We start from the raw sequence: 20,479 nt of genomic DNA, 5'->3' as shown, positions 1-20,479 counted from the left end.
AGGCCAATGTGTCAGCAAGTAGGTGAGTGTCTCCACGCTGGAATCCAAAGGGTGAGGTGGGGTGGGCACCGAGAGACCCTCCTACTCCAAAAGATACACACCTGTAAGTTCTCCCTCAAACAATTTCAAGCCATTGATATGCAAACAGCCCCTAATCCCCTCTTATATGTGCATGGCCCTTTAACAACCTGTAGAGAGTTGAATGCTCTTGAGAGATTACCCAGCACTTTTACTTGTCTCATCCTGTCATTTAAAAAAACCTTTGGTGTTGGTCTTACTTTTCTTATTTTATATGTGAGGGTTTTAAAGCTCACTGGTGATTAGGAAAGCTGGGACTAGTATCTAAGGCTTTTCACTCCAAGCCCAGTGTCCTCTGGATGTAAGGTATCTGCAGTTACGAACACTCTTTACACAGTTCCTTCTCCTGGCAGAAGCCTAAGCCCCTGGCAAGGAAGTTTTGATAGATGTCCTGAGAGGGCCACGTCCAGAGGATGGCACAAGAAAGAAGGAAGGCCCCCGCGGGGTGGCAGAGCTCCTCCCTGAGCCCAACCGAGGTGGCTCAGGTTCATAGCATGAGCTCTTGTGGGAAGACATGGACCTGGGGTCTGGAGCCCTGGGTTCCAACTCAACTGGGCTACGAAGTCACCCTGGGCAACCACACTGGCCAGAGTCTCCATTTCTCTCTGTGCAAAAAGGATAAAGAGGCCTGGTATTTCAGGTCCACCTGAGCTCTTAACTTGAGTCATCTTTTAGCATCAACAGGTCTGCAAGTGCTACTGTGGGACAAGGGTAATCAATAAACATTATTGTTGAGAGTTTAGCTAAGCTCTTCTGCCTCTGCATCCATTTTTTTTGCCAAGTGACCTGATGGGGGCTTTAACCTGACACTAGTCCCCTCATACAAACACGTGCTGTGCATAGCAGCCCACAGAGTAACATGCAAATGTAAGTTTCTGGTATAACTTCCCAGCAGCCCTTGTGAGCAAGTCTCCCCCACACCCTTCCTTACCCCGCCCCTTAGGTAAGAGCCTCTCACCGTGTACCAAAACCCGTTCTTTTTGTTTGAATTGACTAATCCTGCCTTAGCCTGAGAACTCCCAAAGCATTCTACAAGCTATCAAAATATCTATAATAATAAAAGTATAATATGCTAATTAGACCAGGCGACCTTCCGGGTGACCTTCCGGGTGACCTTCCGGATGACCACGCAATGACACTCACTGGTGCCAGGCCAGCCAAAGCGGGTGTGATGCGGTTGATTGGGGGCCCCCCCATCACCCCATGATCCCAGGCAGAGAGAGACCCAGGCCACCAGCCGGGGCAATCAATGGGGGGGAGGGGGCGGGCTCCATGATCGCCCCAAAGAGGGAGGCCCAGGCCACAGATTGGCAGGCTGCGGCAGGTGGGTGGGGCCTCCCTCCGCGAGGGAAGCCCAGGTCCTGGGTGCCGGAGGGAAGGAAGGCCTACTCTTGCACGAATTTCATGCATCGGGCCTCCAATGTAATTATAATCATCTTGTTTGGGGAGGAAAAACATTTAAGAATGCCTTTTTTCAAAGATTTTATTTCTTTTATTATAAGATATATAGGTAAATACTTGCATATTCTAAAAAAGATATAAAATGATAATAAAATGGACATTTTTCTTATTAAGAAACATGTCATAAATATGCTTTATCAAATGTTAAAATGGTTATTATTTTGCAAAATAATAAATAGAGCAGAGGTGTGGGATACAAGAGTCAACTCAAAGTACTGGAAATATTTATGTTTTGTGTCATAAAAATTCAGGCCTTGGATTACACTTAAAAATGTGGCACTTTGCACTCCAGGTTATCAATAATTCAGATTTTAAAAATATTTTTATGATGAACCTGTGACTGTAAAAATAATGAAACATAAAAGGTGGTTTGACCAAGTTAATTTGATTAAAATAAATTGCCCTGAATAAAAAATTATAAGACACAGAAGTGAAGATATACTTTTTGAAACCCATTAGTGGTACATGTATCAGTCCTCAATTCTACAAATTTTTGGATCCCCAACTGTGAGCACTGAGCAAAAACCGTTTGCAAGGTTTAGCCTCCAGCAGGTCCGTCATTTCTTTTCACAGCCGGAGGGAGCAGTAACAGTCGCGATGAGCTCGATCCCACAGTCCTAGCTCCACAGATATAAGGCACTTCCTCCCTGGAATAAACCCTCTTCTATTTGCTTATGACCCAGTGGCCTCAAATTCAAATATCAGAACCCTGTGGAAATTTTTAATAATGAACAGTTATTTTTCTAGGAATTCTTTTAAGGCTTCGATTCTCTACTACCCGAGGGAAAGAGGAAACACGTGTGAACACCGAACACATCCTCTGATGTCTTGGGTGTTCAAGTCGCAACGTCAGGCTTTTCCTGTAAATAAACAGCGACTCTTTACAAAGGTCTTTCACCTCCCGTGCATCCGGTGGCCCATCAGGCTAACACATACATTCCCAGCTGCAGAAGGGGAAGCCGCATCTAACAATGTTTACGGATTCAATCTAATATAGATTATCGGTCCCAGTGGCCTTCGACGATGTCCATGAGGGGGACATCTGGGTGGCTCGGGGCGCCTAGAGCACGGAGAGGTCATGGCAGGACTTGGACTTCAGCTTGAAGGCCATGTTCTTGTTGTTCTTGGCCACGATCTTGCCCCAGAAGCGCCTGGCTTTCCTGGGGAGGCTCTCCCTCCTCTTCTGGTAGGCCAGCCGCCGCTCGTTCTTCTCCTTGCTGTCCCTCCGGAGGCGGACCTGTCGCACGATGCCCTCGAACAGCTCCTTCACGTTGTGCTGGACCGCCGCGGAGGTCTCGATGAACTTGCAGTCGAACACGACCGCACACGCTCTCCCTTCTGCGGGGAGAGGAAGGGAGAACTCAGAGGGGCGGCCCAGTGTGACCCCACCCAGCCCACAGCCAAGCCGAGGATTCCTGGCCGTAAGTGGCCCTCACAGTAACTCTGAGTCGGTCGCACATGCAATGAGTATGGGAAGCCCCTCTGACACACACACGTCCTCCCCGGGCACCATCAGAAGCAAGGAGTCTCCTGGAAGAAGATTCCTGGAAGCAAGAGAGGTGCGCTTTCGACCTGGCCCCCCAAATTCACGGCATGAAGGTCCCAGTTCGTCAAAATAGTAATATTTATTATAACAGTCAAGACCATAGCCTTAATGTATCGCACTAACCACGTGCTGGGAACTGCTTTGTAAACCTTTTTTAATGCAGACAATCTTGGAAAATACATTATCCCTCTCAGATAGATAAAGACACTGGGGGAAGGGCGGTCTTTTAAAAACTTGAGCGAGTTCACACAGCCTCTGAGTGGCATCTGTGAATCCAGGCCTGCGTCATGCTCAAGCTCATATTCATATATATATATATGTTTTATTGATTTTTTACAGAGAGGAAAGGAGAGGGATAGAGAGTTAGAAACATCGATGAGAGAGAAACATCGATCAACTGCCTCCTGCACACCTCCTACTGGGGATGTGCCCGCAACCAAGGTACATGCCCTTGACTGGAATTGAACCTGGGACCCTCCAGTCCGCAGGCCGATGCTCTATCCAGTGAACTAAACCGGCTAGGGCTCAAGCTCATATTCTTAACTCTTCCTCCCCAATTTCCTGAATTGAAAATAAGAATCTACTACTTGGCTTTCTCCCTTTAAAAAACTTTTTAAAGTTTCGATTAGCTATTTTGAAAAAAATAATTTGAGGAATTCACAAATTCAGCAAACTGTCCAAGCTTTTCGGGAACAGCCTCAACCGCAAATGTTTCGTTGTGTTTAATGACTATGTGTCCAGGATTTGGTTTGAAAAAAGTGATTACCACAGACACTCATTTCCTGACACTCCCAAACAAGGTGTGTCCATTAAGCCTCTAACAGATATCTTTTCTCCGGAGCAGAGCCTGGTAATGCAGTATTTTATTTTTTAACCATTGTACCAAACCCAAAAGATATCTTAACTGAAATTTAGGAAGCAAAGGGTAGGAGGGTGTTTCTACGGTCTACAGGAACTAGAGGCAGCCTGCGTAGAATTCTTATCCGCAATGAAACTCAGTTCCCCTAAGTCAGAGTTCCCATCCTTCTTGCATGAAGATACTACCTCTTCTTCTCTGAACTCTTTGAGATTTCCCTGGAACACAGAAAGGACCAGCAGAAAAGGCTTGGGTTTGTCAGTAAACCCTTGGCTATGATATCTTCCCTAAAGGAATCTCGGGGAAACCTTTGGGTGTGGGGAGACTGGAATCCTGCAGGTAGACCAGATGAACAAGGGAGCAGTACCCAGCACAGGGATGATTGGCTGGGGATACATAAAACTCCATAAAGCATTTGAATGAGTCCCTACTTCCAACTGCATGAAAGAGCCAAGGAAGAATACCTGTTTGAAAGAAAACCCAGAGAGTGTTTCTATGGTCTTAGCACCAGCCCTCTGACCTGAAATAGACACTTCCCGACACCGCACCAGGTCACTTTTGTTGCCAACCAAAATTATAGGAATGTCCTCTGTCTGCCGGGCCCTGCGGAGCTGGATCCGCAGCTCGGATGCCTTCTCAAAACTGGCTCGGTCTGTGATGGAGTAGACGATCAGGTAGGCGTCCCCGACCTGCATGCAGTGGTCCTGCAGCCACTCGCTCTCCCCCTAATGGAATGAGAAGGTCTCCCGTGAGCGCAGGTTGGCCTAGTGAATGAGGCTTCCGTTTGCAAAATAAGTGTATCTCAAAGTACCCTTGCTGGTCTGAGATAGAAATAAAACTTGTTCCAACTCCACAAAATGCATCATGTCTGGTGGCTGTAAAGACTGCTAGCCCATAAAGTACTTGCCAAAAAGCTTTTACTGTCCAATGGAGTTGACAACTTATACAATGACTCTGCCAAACATTTCCATTCTCTGTCTAAACTACTAAAAATGTGCCTTTTCTGGCTTCCCCCAAAACTCCCTTTGCCTTTCCCAGGTGATAAAATTAAGAATCGTCTTGCGAGAATTAGGAGGCTTTTCAATAAACAGAACGTCTAGCATATATACACAGAAGCCCAAATCTTTAAAAAGCAAATCTTGAAGGCTAGTATTGAGACTGTCAACTTTATATAATGTGGTTTTATATAGTTTACCAGTGAAATTACCATTCACACTTGTTGGCTCTTTCCCTAAAACAAATATTTGTAAAATATTTTTTAGTAGAACTGAGGGCGAATCACTGCAACTTGCTTATTATTCAGAGCTCATTTGTGAATGATCTGCTCCTTAGAACAGTGTCATATTTCAGAAGTAAAAGCTTTTTCTTTTTTGTATTTGGGAAGTTAAGTCATTTAATTTATCTTTATTGTTGAAAGTATTACAGATGTCCCCCCCTTTTTCCCCCACTGACCCCCTCCCCCCTCCCCCCACCCTAGGCCTTCACCACACTATTGTCTGTGTCCGTGGGTTATGCAAATATGTATAAAACTTCTTTGCTTACTCTCTTCTCATCCCCGCCTTCCCTGCCTTCCCTCTGAGATTCATCAGTCTGTTCCATGCTTCTGTGTCTCTGGATCTATTTTGTTCAACAGTTGATTTTGTTCATTAGATTCCACATATGAGTGAGATCATGTGATGCTTGAAGTAAAAGCTTTTACTCAAGAAAATGAACCTACCTCATCTGGAACACCAAAAAGTACAAGGTCACCCTCATACCCAACAGCCTATTGGAAGACAAACCCTAAAAGAACTCACAGAGAGCTCTGGGCTCCGCATACCTTATTTTCCCACATGTCCAGGAGGATAATTGTTGCACTTTCGCCATCAACAATCAGTGTTCGCTCGTATGTGTCTTCTAAAAGAGAAAGAACAGTGATATCGGTCAGGCAAATAGTAACACTTTTATATGAAGATGATCATGCAAAAAACGATGCTAGAAAATAAATTGACTAAGTATATAATTATGTAAATACCCAGATATTCATTAGGCAGATTATTATCTTTTATCACCTTGAACGGTATTCTACATATATTCCTCCAGTACTTACAAGCAGAACACCTCTGAATATGTACCACGAGACCAATTACCGTGAAAGGCACTCATTTGCATCATTCCTGGATCTTTTCTATAGGAAAACCCTGAGTACAAACTCACTTTAGAGCAGTGGTTCTCAACCTTCCTAATGCAGTTCCTCATGTTGTGGTGACCCCCAATTTCATTGCTACCAATTGAACATAATTAAAGCATAGTGATTAATCACAAAAACAATACGTAATTATATATGTGTTTTCCGATGGTCTTAGGCGACCCCTGTGAAAGGATCGTTCGACCCCCAAAGGGGTCGCGACCCACGGGTTGAGAACCGCTGCTTTAGAGCTTTTGACTCAGATTCAAGCTCCGATGCCATGAGAAAACACCCACTGCGCCCCATGGAACTATCAGCCTCATTCATAAGCCTTACAACTCACTATGCCCTTCAGTGGGGTGGCTACTGGGCATTCACTGGCAATTTCAGGAACTTTGAGCTCAGAAACTTTTCTCTTTTTTTGAGACATGCAAGAAAAAAATCTCGAGACTGTCTCTGTTTTCTTCCTTAAAAAAAAATACATTTCCCTCGGAATAAGCAGGCAGCAGACTCCAGCTCTACTTGATAATGGAAACTTTCCTCCCTGCAGTTGAGCTGAGATTGAACATAGATGAAGGGTGAACCAGTGTAATAGGCCAGAGCAGCTCCATCCCAGAAAAACCACTGGGGCAGGGGATTTACTGAGTTTACTGGAATTTTTGCAAATAAGATTCCTATCCTCTCCATAAGTGAGCCCATCCCACTCTATTTTCACATTCGTCATTTAAAACGTATAATTTTTATAATTTTTTCTTTTACCATTTTCCTTGCTGTTCCTTTTGCCTGGACTCTGTTCCCTCAAATATCCAAAAGACTTGTTCCCTTACCTCCTTCTGGGCGAGGCGTTCCCTGACCATCTATTTAGACACCTCTTCTCTGCTAACATCCCTTCTTCCCGTTCTGTTTTTCTTCATTGTGCTTATCTCCATCTAACATGCAATCCCTTTAACTAACTTATTTTATCACTTTATGTCTCTGGCCTCCGAATGTGAAGACATGGATTTACATCTGTGCTGCTTACTGCTCTAACCCCCAGCACCCAGGACAGTGCCTGGAATATTGCGAGTGCTCAGTAAATACTTATTAATTGAATGAATGAACCATAAAAATAGCCACCGTCATCCACCAGCCTTCACAAAGAAAGAGAAAAGCAATGGTGCCGTTCTGACCCTCTCTCTCCCTTGACTCTTGTTTAGCTATCGTTCCTGAGAGCCCCACATGAGAAGAGAAATCGATGTTCTAATGAGTCATCATTGATAGCCCAGAACGGGAACTTGCCTTAAGACGCAGTGAGTTCCCTGACCCTGGAATAAACATTTCATGGACGTGGGCAGACAGTACTAAGGATGCAGCAAGATTCCTATGCAACAAGTGCAGGGCAGCACTGAGCATCACTAGAGCATCTTCTGCTCTGTGGAGTCCGTGATTCATCTGTGACTCGCAACTGAAGGTACAGACAGACCATGCCACTTGGGCAAGCACTGGAAGGTTCTCGCTTCATCTCTACAGCTGCGAATGGGGACATGCAGCCACCCTGGCTGGGTATGCTGAGACGGAAACCATGGCTGAAAGACACTGTATGAATACCATGGACAATGAGAATCTTCCATCACCTCCCAGAACGTAGCGCTATGCTTTGCACGTACCTGAGGCACCCATGTATACTTTGGAGACTATGTCACCTCAAATCGGTTTTGGAAATAAGCCTGACTTCAATAATAAATATCTTAAATGAGATCGTGCAGGGAAACTGTCTTGAAAAAAAACAACGGTAAGACTTGATACAAACATATGTATCATTATTGCTATAATTCAAAAAATTTTTAAAGAGGTCGCACTATTTCAAATACAAATTTTAAACGATTTTACACCCTCAAACAAACGCTAATATTGGTGGAAATAAAGTGATGGCTCGGTTTCTCAAATCGTCTTGGTTTTAGGAATAGCCATGGAGAAAAGCCGCCTCTACACTGAGCTCTTGAAAAGTCCAGGGCAGAGTTGGCAAGAGCCAGAGGTGGGCGCCCGACCCTCTAGCTCTGTCCTGATGAGTCAGTGTCCCTCAACCCCACCCCGCTCAGCCCGGTTAGAGCTGGGACCTAAGAAATCCCCTCCCGGCCCAGGGTTTTATCTAGAAGCATTTTCATCTCATTGTCCCACCGGCCGGTGCCAACAGGCCAGGGTTTTTCGGTGCCAAGAATGCGTGCGTAACTGCAGCGCTCAGCTCTGCGGATAAATGGCCCGCCCGCTGGCTCCTGCTGCGGGGGCTACGGCGGGGCGGACCGAGCCCGGAGGGGCGGGGCACCTACCTCCCAGCACCTCGCAGTCGCTGTCCATGCTGTCGTGCACGCCCGCGAAGATGCTGGCCAGCGTGGACTTGCCCACGCCCTGCCCCCCGACGAGCACCACCCGGTAGTAGGTGCTCTCGGACTCGGAGGAGATGACCGAATCGGTGGAGTCGGAGGACCAGCTCCGGCGGCAGGGGTCCTCGGGGGCGGCGGGGCGCTGGCCTCGCTGGCTGGGCTCCCTCTGGATCATGAGGTTCCTGCCGTCCGCCGGGACGCTCCAGCGCTGCTGCTGCGGCTGCGCGCCCACGGGGCCCCGGCGCAGGGTGACATGGTTCAGAGTCATCGCTGGGTCCTGGGGAGCAGAGCGGCCGGCGTGTCAGCGGTAGTGAGAGTGGCGAGCACCGAGCGGGAACGTGGGGGCTCGCGCACACAGCCCGCCATCAGCGATCCTCCACCAAGTGGGCGAGACCCGCGGAGTCCTCACCTAAGGGACGTCAATGAAACAGCCCCAAGCGCAACAGGCTTTCTCAACTGGACACACACACACACACACACACACACACACACACACAATTAGCCACCAGCCCCTTGACCAGGTTGTCATTTGCAAAGAGGAAAAAAGTACCGTTAGCATCGCCCAGCGTCCGGGATCTCCCTTCATCCTCAGGGAACCCGTGGGAGACACACACACACACCACCACCACCACCACCACCACCACCGCCACCACCACCACCACTCGGGGCTGGCACAGAGTCAGCCAGAAGGGAGTTAACGGGGCGGGGGCCCGGGGGCCGGGGGAGCTGCTCTGGTCTGGTCACGGCTCTTGATGGCACTGGCGCCCCCTGGGCCCGTGCGCCTTGGGGGGGGCGCGGGGGGAGACACGTGCAATGACGTCACTCCTCCCCGGCGGACCGCGCCGCGCTGATTGGAACTTCCTTGTTTAGTCAAGTTGCCCCGACGCTCCCCGGCTGCCTGAATCAGCCGTTATCTGGGGGGAGGGGGGCCGCAATCACGAATCCGTTGGAGGTCAATGCCTCCGCTCTGCCCTCTCGCCCGCGGGCACCACGTTTAAACGCCCCAGCCCCCAGCCTGGTCGTCCGGGCAGGGACAGGACCGGCTCCCGTTGAGACCCCTTCAAAGTTGCAGAGAAAACGCTGAATTCTCATCCGACGAGGCCCGCTCCGAGTCCTTTCATGCAACTCAGGTGCCCAGCTTCTCGAAGCAAACCAGAAGGTCAGAGGCTCTCCCTGCTCAAAGGGCATGCAACGACTTGGCAACGGCGTCCCCTTGGCCAGACCCCTTCCCCTGGCACGGAGGCCTGTCCTGCAGGCTGCCCGCGAAATAATAAAGTATCAGAGAGCAGAAGCTTTCTCATCTTCATCGGCAAGACCCACTCGTGAAAATACGAAGAGCACAGACATTCCCCTTTCCACGTCGCCCCACACTCCGCACCCCAACACGCCGGCCACCGGCCAGGACGCCTACTCGGCGGCTCCCCCACCCCGCTCCCCCGTGGACATCCCAACAGAAGCCAGAGGTGTCCCCGACGGCTGCCCCCTGCCCGCTGGGTCTGCAGGAGGGTGACCTCCCCCTGACCGGGACTGAAGAACCTGCCGGGAACGGCTTCCCTTGCACCTTGCAGTCGCCTCCACCCGGAGCGCCAACCTCGGCTTCCAGGGCTCCGCTCTCAACTTAGACAGTTTCGGGGTCTGGGAAGCGCACCCCCTCCCCAATCACTCCCTGGGGGAGCCCCCTTCCCCCCAGAGGAGCCCCTTACCTGGCCTTGCCACGTGGGCATCCACGCACCGGTGCGCGCCACGATCGCGGCGCAGAGCGCTGTCCTGCGCGGGGCAGCCGTCCGAGCCGCGCCCGCCGCCGCCGCCGCCCGCGGTTTATAGCGGCCGCCGCGCGGGGCTTTTCCGTGACGTCACGCCCCCGCGGGCGGGGCGGCTCTGCGGCGAGCTCGGGGTTGCAGCCTCTCCCCTCCATCAGTGACTCGCAGTCATGTGACCTCTCTCCCCCTTTTAAAAAATAACGCCAGTTGGATCCCGAGCTGCTTCATTTTGTTTTCTTTTGCCTGGTGGACGCAGGGAGACAGAAATACTCTGAGGGCTACTTCATCAAGCTTCGCGGCCAAAAAAAGAAAAAAAGCATTTGCAAACGGTCGGGAAAAGGATGGAGGAGGCGGCAGGTTTGAGTTGAGAGCCCAGCTTTGCCCAAACACAAAACCAGGGGCCAGCCAGGCGCACGGAGACGCCAGCTTCCAGCCTGGGCTGCAGCCCCTGGAGCGGCAGGGCGGCGTCTGGGGCAAAAACCGCCCATGCCCGCCCGGCACCTGCTCGGCCCAAGTGGGGGCAAGGGGAGCCTGCACGACTGTTTATTTCCCTTCTCGGACAGGGATCCAGAGAGAAGGAACCAGAGGTGAGGGCAGGGGACAAGACCTTGAAAGGGCCAGCTTTGAGAGATAACTTGGTTAGGCTCCATCCGTTTGCGCTAAATGCCCGCCCTCCTGCTCTGGGTCAGGATGCTGAGGCTCCAAGCAGGGAATTTAATCAGCGCCGGAATCAGCAACATTGTGCCAGGAGCCTGGGCCCGGGCCTGGAGCCAGTCCATGCCTCCCAGCCATGGGGAGGAGCCTAAGCTAGACACTGGGGTACACTGTCCTCTCCCCCCCCCCCCCCCATATCCTGTGCATAAAGGACAAAGGATAATCACCACCACCACCATTTACTAAGTCCCTCTGAGTACCTGTCATCTGTCGGTACTTTAGCCTCTGCAGTACCTCAATCTTTACCCAGTTCCACACGATGGAGGTATTGCTACCTCCATGCTGTGGAGGGGAAATGACCTGGCCAGAGATGCCACCCAAGGTCACACAGCTCATGCAAGTGGCGGAGTCGGGATCCGAAACCTGGTTTTCCTGACTCTTTGCTCTGCACCACCAGCTGAAGGCTGTCAGTGACCTCCTTCTGGGGACACAGGCGCCTCCCAGATGCTGGGTTTGGTGATGGCCGTGGCCATTCCAACACTCCCATCCTCTTTTCCAGCCAGCTTCATCTCTGTGTTGGCTGGTGGCTCCAGGAGGCAGCCAAAGGCACCAGCATCCATGCTAGTGGCCAGACGGCAGTGAGTCCATTTTGTGACGCTGCAGTCAATTCCCTGCGTTGGGGATGATCCACGTCACAGCTGCTGAGGGCTGCCAGGTGGTCCTACACGGGCCAAGGTGGGATCCACACATTTCAGAGCTCCTGTAGTTCCAGGCGCCCTGATCCCAACCTCCTGCTTCTTTTATACACAAGGAAGCTGAGACCCAGAGGGATGCCCTCCACTGAGTGAGGAGATGGCAGAGCTGGAACTAGAGCGTGGCTATCATCATTTCCTGGATGGTGCCCTGCACTTCAATCAAGTTTTTCTTCCGGGCTTAGCCAGAAAGAAATGGCAAGAGATGTGGGGAAAGGAGAGGGGGAAAGGGAGGTTAAGGCGAGCGAGAGATCACCAGACAGTGTACTGCTGACTCCATGCTAAAACACAAGAAAAGTAACTTGTGACTTCCCTTTACCTGCATTTCAGAATTATCCATGCTTTTTTTCCATGCGGAGCCTCCCACTTTGCTGACTGGTCTCAAAAGAAACATTGTATGGGTAAAGTTAAGAATAAATCTGAGTTTATAAGAATATCAAATAACCTTTCAATTCTACTCTTGCCCATTGATAAGAACCTAATTCTTCACACTAATAAAAACCAAATTCTATACATAGGCAATAACCACTATGAACTATTTTTCATTGCTATATGTGAGGCACACAAAGAAAACAAACTCTATAAAGATTGGAGAGAAAGTGAGCATTCAGTTCAGCATGGATTGGGGCAGTATGGCCACATTGTGTTTGAATTTTTAAAAATCTGCTTTCTTAAGTTTTCTGTTCCACAAGAAGCCAAATGAGAAAACAACTACTTAGGAAAAGTTTCAACTGAATAGCAGTCAAATTTTGAGTGAGTATTTATATCAAAATCACAGTTACACCTGGCCAAAAGCATATTTGAGAGCCATATGTTATCCAACAGAGTCCCAGCTACCTTCTCCATGATTCCAGCTCACTGGGACCAGCTGAGGGTATGAAACTGGGGAGGGGAAAAAAAGTGGAATCAGGGCATTTGGAAAAAGTGACAAGTTCTTAAAAGGAAAAATTGGCAGAATGTTGTAGTTTCATATTCTATGAACTAAAAGCCTGGTGCACAACATTTATGCACTGGCAGGGGGGTTCCCTCAGCCCAGCCTGCACCCTCTTGCAGCCCGGGACCTCTTAGGGGATGTCTGCCTGCTGGCTTAGGCAGACATCCCCCAAGGGGTCCTTAGCACTGCTGCAGGGGCGAGAGAAGCTCCCGCCCCCACCGCTGCGCTCACCAGCCATGAGCCCAGCTTCTGGCTGAGCAGCACTCCCCCTGTGTGAGCTCACTGACCACCCAGGAGCAGCTCCTGCATTGAGCATCTGTCCCCTGGTGGTCAGTGCACGTCATAGTGACCGGTCGTTCTGCCATTCGGTCAATCTGCATATTCGGCTTTTATTATATAGGATTGTTTTGTTCATATTCTTTCTGCAGCATTTTAAGGCTTCCTTGGTTTCTAGCTAACATAAAGAAGGGTATGGCTAGGAGACAAACTCAAAACAACAAAAATACCATTTACTGAACTCTATGTATGCCTTATCTCAGTTAATTCTCATCACCACTGCACTTACCCATGTTTCATGGATGAAGATGCAGAGGAGTGAAGTGAAATAACTTGTCTAAGGTCACGGAGCTAATAGGTAGTACAACTGTGCTCCCTGGGCCACAGTCTTACCCACTGTTCTATTTAGAGTGGACGATACACTTCAATTTGGTTCCCATGGTAACCCCACTTCAGCCCACTCCCTAACTCCTCTTAAAAGAGAAGTTTTTACTTGATTGGCCAAAGCCCGTGACCTTCATTGGGCCACATTTCATTAATGGGGAAGATTTTTCTACTTAAAGGCACAGTCCATGCTACTGAGCGCGAAAGTGCTTTGTTAACCACAGAGCGCCGTGTAAATGTGAGTGGTTATGATTATGATGCAGGCGCCAAGGATTGGAGCTTGGCCACCTGCCCTGGGTTTTGCTGCCTGTCACAACTCAAGTGAAATTAATCCAGCAGAATTCAGGACCCATGAAGCAGAGGGAGGAAGGGTGGGGAATATCCTCATATTGCTGTTTGTAAGGAAAAGTAATGAGCAAGGAGAGTGGTACGGTTAAGTTCCTTATAAACCAACAAGGAGCTGGGGCCAAGTCCCCAGCACACGGAAGAGGTGTCCACCAGCTACAAAGGCTGATGAGGAGCCGAGTGAGTGGGAGGTCATGTGCAAAGAGTTTGAGCACAAAAAAAACCCCACCTGCCCCCTCTGGGAAGTGTAAAGAGGGAAAGAATTACTATATGGAAAATTATTGCTTTACAGAAAGGGGGGGGGACCTCCAATTGCAAAATCAAAACAGCCCTGATTAAGACAAAGCTGAGCCTGAAGAAAGGACGGCTAAGAATAACCTCTGAACATCTAGAGGCCTGAGGGATCCAGATGGATACGTCCTCCAGCTGCAGCCTTCTTTGGGCCAGTCCCAGCTTCTCATCAGGCCCCTGCTGAACGGATTTAATTTTCCATTGAAAGAAGTTTGTAGCTGTCACTCGTCCTCCACTTCCTTAGCTCAGCCTGCTGCAGGCCTTTAGGGCGTCCTTCTAAAATCCTGCAGGGGGCCCGGCCGGCGTGGCTCAGTGGTTCAGTGTCGACCTGTGAATCAGGAGGTCACGATTTGAGTCCCGGTTCCCGGCCAGGGCACATGCCCGGGTTGCAGGCTTGATCCCCAGTAGGGGGCGTGTAGGAGGCAGCCAATCAATGATTCTCTCATCATTGATGTTTCTCTCTCTCTCCCTCTCCTTTCCTCTCTGAAATCAATTACAAAAATAAATAAAATAAAATGAAATCCTGCAGGAGAAGTGCAGAATGTATCTCAAAAGGCCCAGGGGAACCTCCTGAAGAAAGCAGACATTCTCTGTCCAGGTCCTCCCATTCCCGCATTCACTACACAACAATAACCATGAGCTTTTGCCTTATGTCCGGACATGTCCTAAGGGTTAGGGCTAAGGTACTTACACTTGTGGAATGTACAGTCTGGTGGGAAAAATGAAGTATCACCATATTCATTCATTCATTCATTCATTCATTCATTCACTCATCATCTGAGTATACTACTCTTTAGTGTAAGTTTTCTCATCTGTGAAAAGGGAATGACACTACTGGAGAGGATATGCAAAGTAAGGTTTAAGTTTGGACCCATTCAGAAGTCTAACAGTGCCCCAGAAACAGAGCAATTTAAGACCAGGCTCCTGTCCTCAAGGAGAGTAAAGTATGGTGTTCTTTTCACCAGAATCTACCGTTGACATGAAGCAGGCATTCCAGGGATCCAGGAACCCAATACTGCACAGCCCACAGTGGGTTCTTGGCTTCGCACAGGACAAGCCAGCATAGAGTTTAAAGTGAAAGAGAGTTTATCAGTGAAGCAGTAAGCCTTTAAATGTAATAATACTCATAACATGAATGAGAAAAGTATCACCTTACATTTACTGAAATCTTTCCATGTTTCAGGCTCTGTGAATGTGGATTATCTCTTTTAATCCTTACAACTACCCTATGAACTTTAGGCCCTATTAAAATTACCATTTTGCAGATGAAGACATTGAAACATAAAAGGTTTAATTTGGCCCTGGCTGGTTTGGCTCAGTGGATAGAGCGCCGGCCTGCGGACTGAAGGGTCCCGGTTTCGATTCCTGGTCCAGGGCATATGCCCAGGTTGTGGGCTTGATTCCCAGTGGGGAACCTGCAGGAGGCAGCTGATCAATGATTCTCTCTCATCATTGATGTTTCTCTCTCTCCCTCTCCCTTCCTCTCTGAAATCAATTATATATATTTTAAGTTTAATTTGCCCAAGATCCCAATAACTAGAAAGTTATAAAGATTTTAACTCCTATTTCTGATTCCAGGAACATGGACTTCATCCAGTAGGCTATTGGGAGCCATCAATTCTACAATTCAACTCAACAAACAGATGTGAAAAACCTATTCCATGCCAGGTTCTAGGAATACAGGAAAATAAGAGACAGTCCCTGTACAAGACAGCTGGGAAGAAACACTGAGGAGTTAACAATATGAATAGCTCCCCTTTACTGAGCTGGGTATTTTGCTAAGTAATTTACATGTATCATCTCATTTAATTTTTCAAGAACCCTTTTTTATCATTAATAGTATCTATTCACCTCTTCTCCTTTCTCCTCCTCAATCACTTCACTCATCTTCACTCCTTTGTCCTTGCTCTACATTATTCCAATACACAGCATTGGTGCTCAGCCAAGGAATTCTCATCTATACCCAACGCAAAACAGTTGGATGGAGAACAGATGTTTCTGCCCATTAAAATTTATATCCAAACTATAAACGCTCCTCTGACAAGTGAAATAAGTAAAAGCTTCCGAGAAGTTGTGACGTCATCTCCCTGGGGAATTCAGCAGGACTAATACATAACCCAGTGGCAACTGAGCCTGCCATTTTCCTTTCAAAATTAAAGCACAGTCTAGGGCAGAGGAAAGAAATTTCCTGCAAATGACACATAGACCCAACATTCTTACCCATGTTTCCCACATGAGGGATTCACATCATGAGGATTAAAAGATTGCATAGTGAAGGTATCATCATCGTAATTAATATCCTAAAGAATTTTATTAGGCCTGTAACCGGTTTGGCTCAGTGGATAGAGCGTCGGCCTGCAGACTGAAGGGTCCCAGGTTCGATCCCGGTCAAGGGCATGTACCTTGGTTGCAGGCACAATGCCAGTAGGAGGTGTGCAGGAGGCAGCTGATCGATGTTTCTCTCTCATCGATGTTTATAACTCTCTATCTCTCTCCCTTCCTCTCTGTAAAAAAAATCAATAAAATATTTACAAAAAAGAATTTTATTAGGCATTTATCTATTGGTATGCTCAGATTTTATTTTTATAGATTTTTTTAAAATTGACTTCAGAGAGGAAGGGAGAGGGAGAGATAGATAGAAACATCAATGATGAGAGAGAATCATTGATTGGCTACCTCCTGCACACCTCACATAGGGGATTGAGCCCACAACCCAGGCATGTGCCCTGATCGGGAATTGAACCGTGACCTCCTGGTTCATAGGTCGACACTCAACCACTGAGCCACGCCGGCCGGGCTTGTATGCTCAGATTTTATAATTTACTATGTGATAGCATTTCAGGTTTTATATTCTGTGTGGGGTTTTTTTTTTTTTTACATTCAAATTGCAACTGAGAAATGCAATCTATTCAGTCTTTCACTCAATACATTTTGATGGAGGACCTATTAGGTATTGGGCCAGGTGCTAGGCTCCAGGGTAAACAAATAAAAGCAACACAATCCCTGCCCTCCACAAACTCACAATCACTGAGCCCACGTTTTGTACTAAAGTGTGTTTTCACCAAGAAGGCCAAGCCCTATCAGCATGGATGGGCAGGATCATAATGATACTTTAATTGGGGGAAGGGAGACCTCTGAGCCTGAGGATTGGAGCAGGGGCACCCCATTCCTACTGTACCAAGACGGACTGACTTCCAGGAGCACAGCCATGTACAAAGTAAAGGTGATGAGAAGAGAGAACAGCAGAAGTGCCCTCAAATAGAAATTGGTATTTGGTGATTGAAGATCTAACTTCATTCCATTATGTCAGATTCTTCAGGTATATTTGTTTGTTAGTCCCTTCTTTTTTTTTTAAAATATATTTTATTGATGTTTTACAGAGAGGAAGGGAGAGAACGAGTTAGAAACATCGATGAGAGAGAAACATTGATCAGCTGCCTCCTGCACACCCCCTACTGGGTATGTGCCCGCAACCAAGGTACATGTCCTTGACCGGAATCAAACCTGGGACCCTTCAGTCTGCAGGCGGACGCTCTATCCACTGAGGCAAACTGGTCAGGGCTGTTAGTCCCTTCTTGACGCAAGAAGATAAGAATGCTCAGTTGGGCCCTGGCTGGTTTGGCTCAGTGGATAGAGCATCAGCCTGTGGACGGAAGGGTCCTAGGTTCGATTCCGGTCGGAGGCACATGCCTGGGTTTCGGGCTCGATCCCCAGTAGGGGGCGTGCAAGAGGCAGCCAATCGATGATTCTCATCATTGATGTTTCTATATCTCTCTCCCTCTCCCTTCCTCTCTGAAATCAATAAAAAATATATATATATAAAAAAAAGAATGCTCAGCTGGGAGCTTATTGTAAGAGAGAAAAGAAACCCTCTTGACAGTTGCCCTTCTAGGTTTCATGGAGCACAATTTCATACAGGTTACCGCGCTGTTTTCATCTCGACTCTTCATTGCAAAAACTGGGCACTACCTTACTCCACCTTTATCATTTAAAAAATGGTGGTGGGTATTATACAACCACCGGCGCCTGAGGCACAAAGGGACACCTGTGAGGGCCTGGAGCCAGGAAGTGGACATGAAGGATCAGAGGCCAAGACTCTTACACGGCCTCCCTCCCTCTCTCCGCATGGCCTCTCCATGTCTGCTTCACGACGCACGTCTATTTCTTCCTTTCCTCTCCTCATACCAGCCTTGCCATAGCTTCATGTCCCTTTGCTCCAGACACGGGCAGAGACAGCTCGCAGACCCAGTTCCAAAGTCCCAGAAAAGAGATCTGATTGGATCAGCTCGGATGAAACCTCCATCCTTGGCCTCAATCCCCTGAGGCCTGGAAGGTGGAACTATACAGCACATCATGCCTGTCCCTAGGAGCCTTCAGAGCGTGAAAGAAGGGCAGTCCCGGCGACAGGGTTAGCCATGCACTAAGCCACACTCCGAAAGGTGTCTACTAATCTTCGGGTGTCTTGTCATCTCTCCACAGAAGGCGTCCCTCGCTCCCTGTGCTGGGGGCACTGCTTTATGGAGACTCAGAAACTGACCGTCTCTGCTACTCACTCAGTTTCTCCCCTCTTATTCTCTACCTCATGGCGTCTGCTTACCTGCAGCGACTACTGTTTTCTACTTACTGCCAGTCTCCCTGTCTCTTGGTTTCTGCACCATTTTACTGGCCAACATCTCTCTGAGTGAACGGAATTCACTCTCCCTCCCCAAATGTAGATTGGGGTGGATCTCAATTGACCTGTAGCTCTCTCTGGGTCAGTCATTAGTCCATCAGTTCATCAATCCCTAGTCCTATCAACTGTGGCCCGGGTAGTGGAGTTACGAGTCTACAGAACAGAAACCAGGAATAAAGAACTGTCTGCTACTGCTTTTCCTGGGAGAGAACTTCGGGCCTGTCAGTTTTCCTCAAAAGGTACTATGGGCTCCTAGGACTCAGACCATAAAATACCTGCTCTGTCATTGGACATAAAGTGAGCTGCTATGGGCTTTTTAAATTTTCAAACAATAACGAGTTTAGCATTCCTTATGTACTCGCTAAAATTACTACTATACTATCCAGTGTACCACTGCACCCTCAATTGGTATTTTAACAAGACTTATACTCTTCAATTACCTACTTCTGAGAATCTTAAGATGAAAAGGGGAAAGTAATGAACAGATTAAAGGAACAAACTCCTCACCACAAAATTATGAAGACCGTTGTAGTACTTCTTGGTGACTACGGCCTTACGTTCTTAGTGGTAAGATAGTGATTCTTCTCGTAAAATCCTCTGTAAATTGCTTATTTAAGCAAGTAGAGACAAGCAGTATCTCTCTCCTGCCCCGCACTGAGAAATATGAGCTAATTAATATTAAACGTTACACTGTTTCAACTCTCCCCATAAATTAGGGGGCAATGTAAATTAGGGGAAAATGAAGTCAGAGGCAAGAATGTCACTGAGAACAAAACATACTCCAATGGGAGTTCTGGAAAGAGACAGATACATCATGTTACACAAGATGTGTAGGATCTTACAAAAGATCCTAAATATTTTGATCTCCTAGATACAAGCCCAGCTTCTAATTCATTTATGGACTAAAATATCCAGTTACTGGTAAGTACCTCCCTATACCAGAGATTTTCAATCTTTTTTATCTCCTAAACTAAACTAATTACTAAAATTCTTCAGCACACCAAAAAATATATGTTTTGCAGATCTGACCAAAAAAAAAAAAATAGGTATGATTTTGATTCATTCACACTGAACGGCTGTTATTGTTTGGGCTGTTGTCATTTTTTAAATTTGACAACCTAAGGGAAAAGAGGTCAGTGCCCCTGACTAAAGAGTCAAGTATTGCATGTTTTAAAAATTCTTGGGGCGGCCCTGGCCGACACAGGTCAGTTGGTTGAGCATCGCCCTGTGCACAGAAAAGTCACTGTTCTATTCCAGGTCAGGGCACATGCCTGGGTTGTGGGTTTGGTCCCAGTCGGAGTGTGTACGGGAGGGAGCCAATGGAAGTTTATTGGTTCACATCAATGTTTCTCTCTCCCTCTCCTTCCTCGTTCTCTAAAAATAAATCAATGAAAACATATTTTTTTATAAAGTTCTTGGGGCACACCACTGCGCCTGCCGCAGCACGTGGGTGGAAATCCCTGCCCTACACTGAGAAGCAGAGCCCTGCCGTCAGGAAGGCCTCGTATCCGGGACTAGAACAAGCTAACCCTAGGTGCACCAGCCCTTCCAGGCTTGTCGCTGGAGAAAACTCCACTGAGATCTGGTGAGAGTTATCTGATTAATAGCCACAGAAGGGCCATCTCTTCTACACGCCACTCAAGGAATCTTGGGCAGGGGAGGGTTCATTTGCATCCCTGACATGTATGGTCATCCTATTATGGTAATGGAGTCTGATCCAACTTCATACCCTCTCTCCAGAGGGGGAAACGCTGGTCAGAATCACTCTCCTCTCTTGATATGTCTCACAGTAACAGTAATAACCCTATGTTTCGCCACCACCATTGAAAACAGTTACAAAGGTTTTGCTCATGCGCTCCCATTCTGGCTCTGTTCTAGTTGTTGTTTTTACATTTATCTTTTAATTACAGTTGACACAATATTATATTCGTTTCAGGTGTGCA

At 47.8% G+C, this 20,479-nt stretch overlaps 1 protein-coding gene across 2 annotated transcripts; it reads right to left on the bottom strand.

Annotated features, from left to right (window-relative positions):
* Positions 1–1,547: 1,547 nt before the first annotated feature.
* GEM (GTP binding protein overexpressed in skeletal muscle) lies at positions 1,548–10,334 on the bottom strand. 2 transcript variants are annotated; one of them, XM_059672232.1, is made up of 5 exons: positions 10,172–10,334; positions 8,415–8,745; positions 5,761–5,837; positions 4,462–4,666; positions 1,548–2,877 (listed from the first exon to the last, which is right to left on the bottom strand). In XM_059672232.1, the coding sequence occupies exons 1-5, from the start codon at positions 10,190–10,192 to the stop codon at positions 2,600–2,602; spliced, it is 912 nt and encodes a 303-aa protein (XP_059528215.1). In that variant the 5' UTR covers positions 10,193–10,334; the 3' UTR covers positions 1,548–2,599. The 2 variants fall into 2 exon arrangements, with proteins under 2 accessions (XP_059528215.1, XP_059528214.1); XM_059672231.1 differs by lacking the exon at positions 10,172–10,334 and adding an exon at positions 9,019–9,039.
* Positions 10,335–20,479: the final 10,145 nt, after the last annotated feature.

The sequence above is a fragment of the Myotis daubentonii genome, chromosome 17, assembly GCF_963259705.1.
Source record: "Myotis daubentonii chromosome 17, mMyoDau2.1, whole genome shotgun sequence".
NCBI lineage: Eukaryota > Metazoa > Chordata > Mammalia > Chiroptera > Vespertilionidae > Myotis > Myotis daubentonii.
The sequence above is the reverse complement of the archived record's forward strand: the minus strand, read 5'-3'. Positions and strand labels throughout refer to the sequence as shown.

Bases quoted from the DNA above. Each gene is read 5' to 3' on its own strand.
- GEM (XM_059672232.1), bottom strand. From the start codon at position 10,192: ATGCCCACGTGGCAAGGCCAG. The intron at 4,667-5,760 runs GTATGCGGAGCC...TCATTCCATTAG, and splicing joins TGGACATGTGGGAAAATAAG to GGGGAGAGCGAGTGGCTGCA. The intron at 2,878-4,461 runs GTCAGAGGGCTG...CTCTCCCCGCAG, and splicing joins TCGGGAAGTGTCTATTTCAG to AAGGGAGAGCGTGTGCGGTC.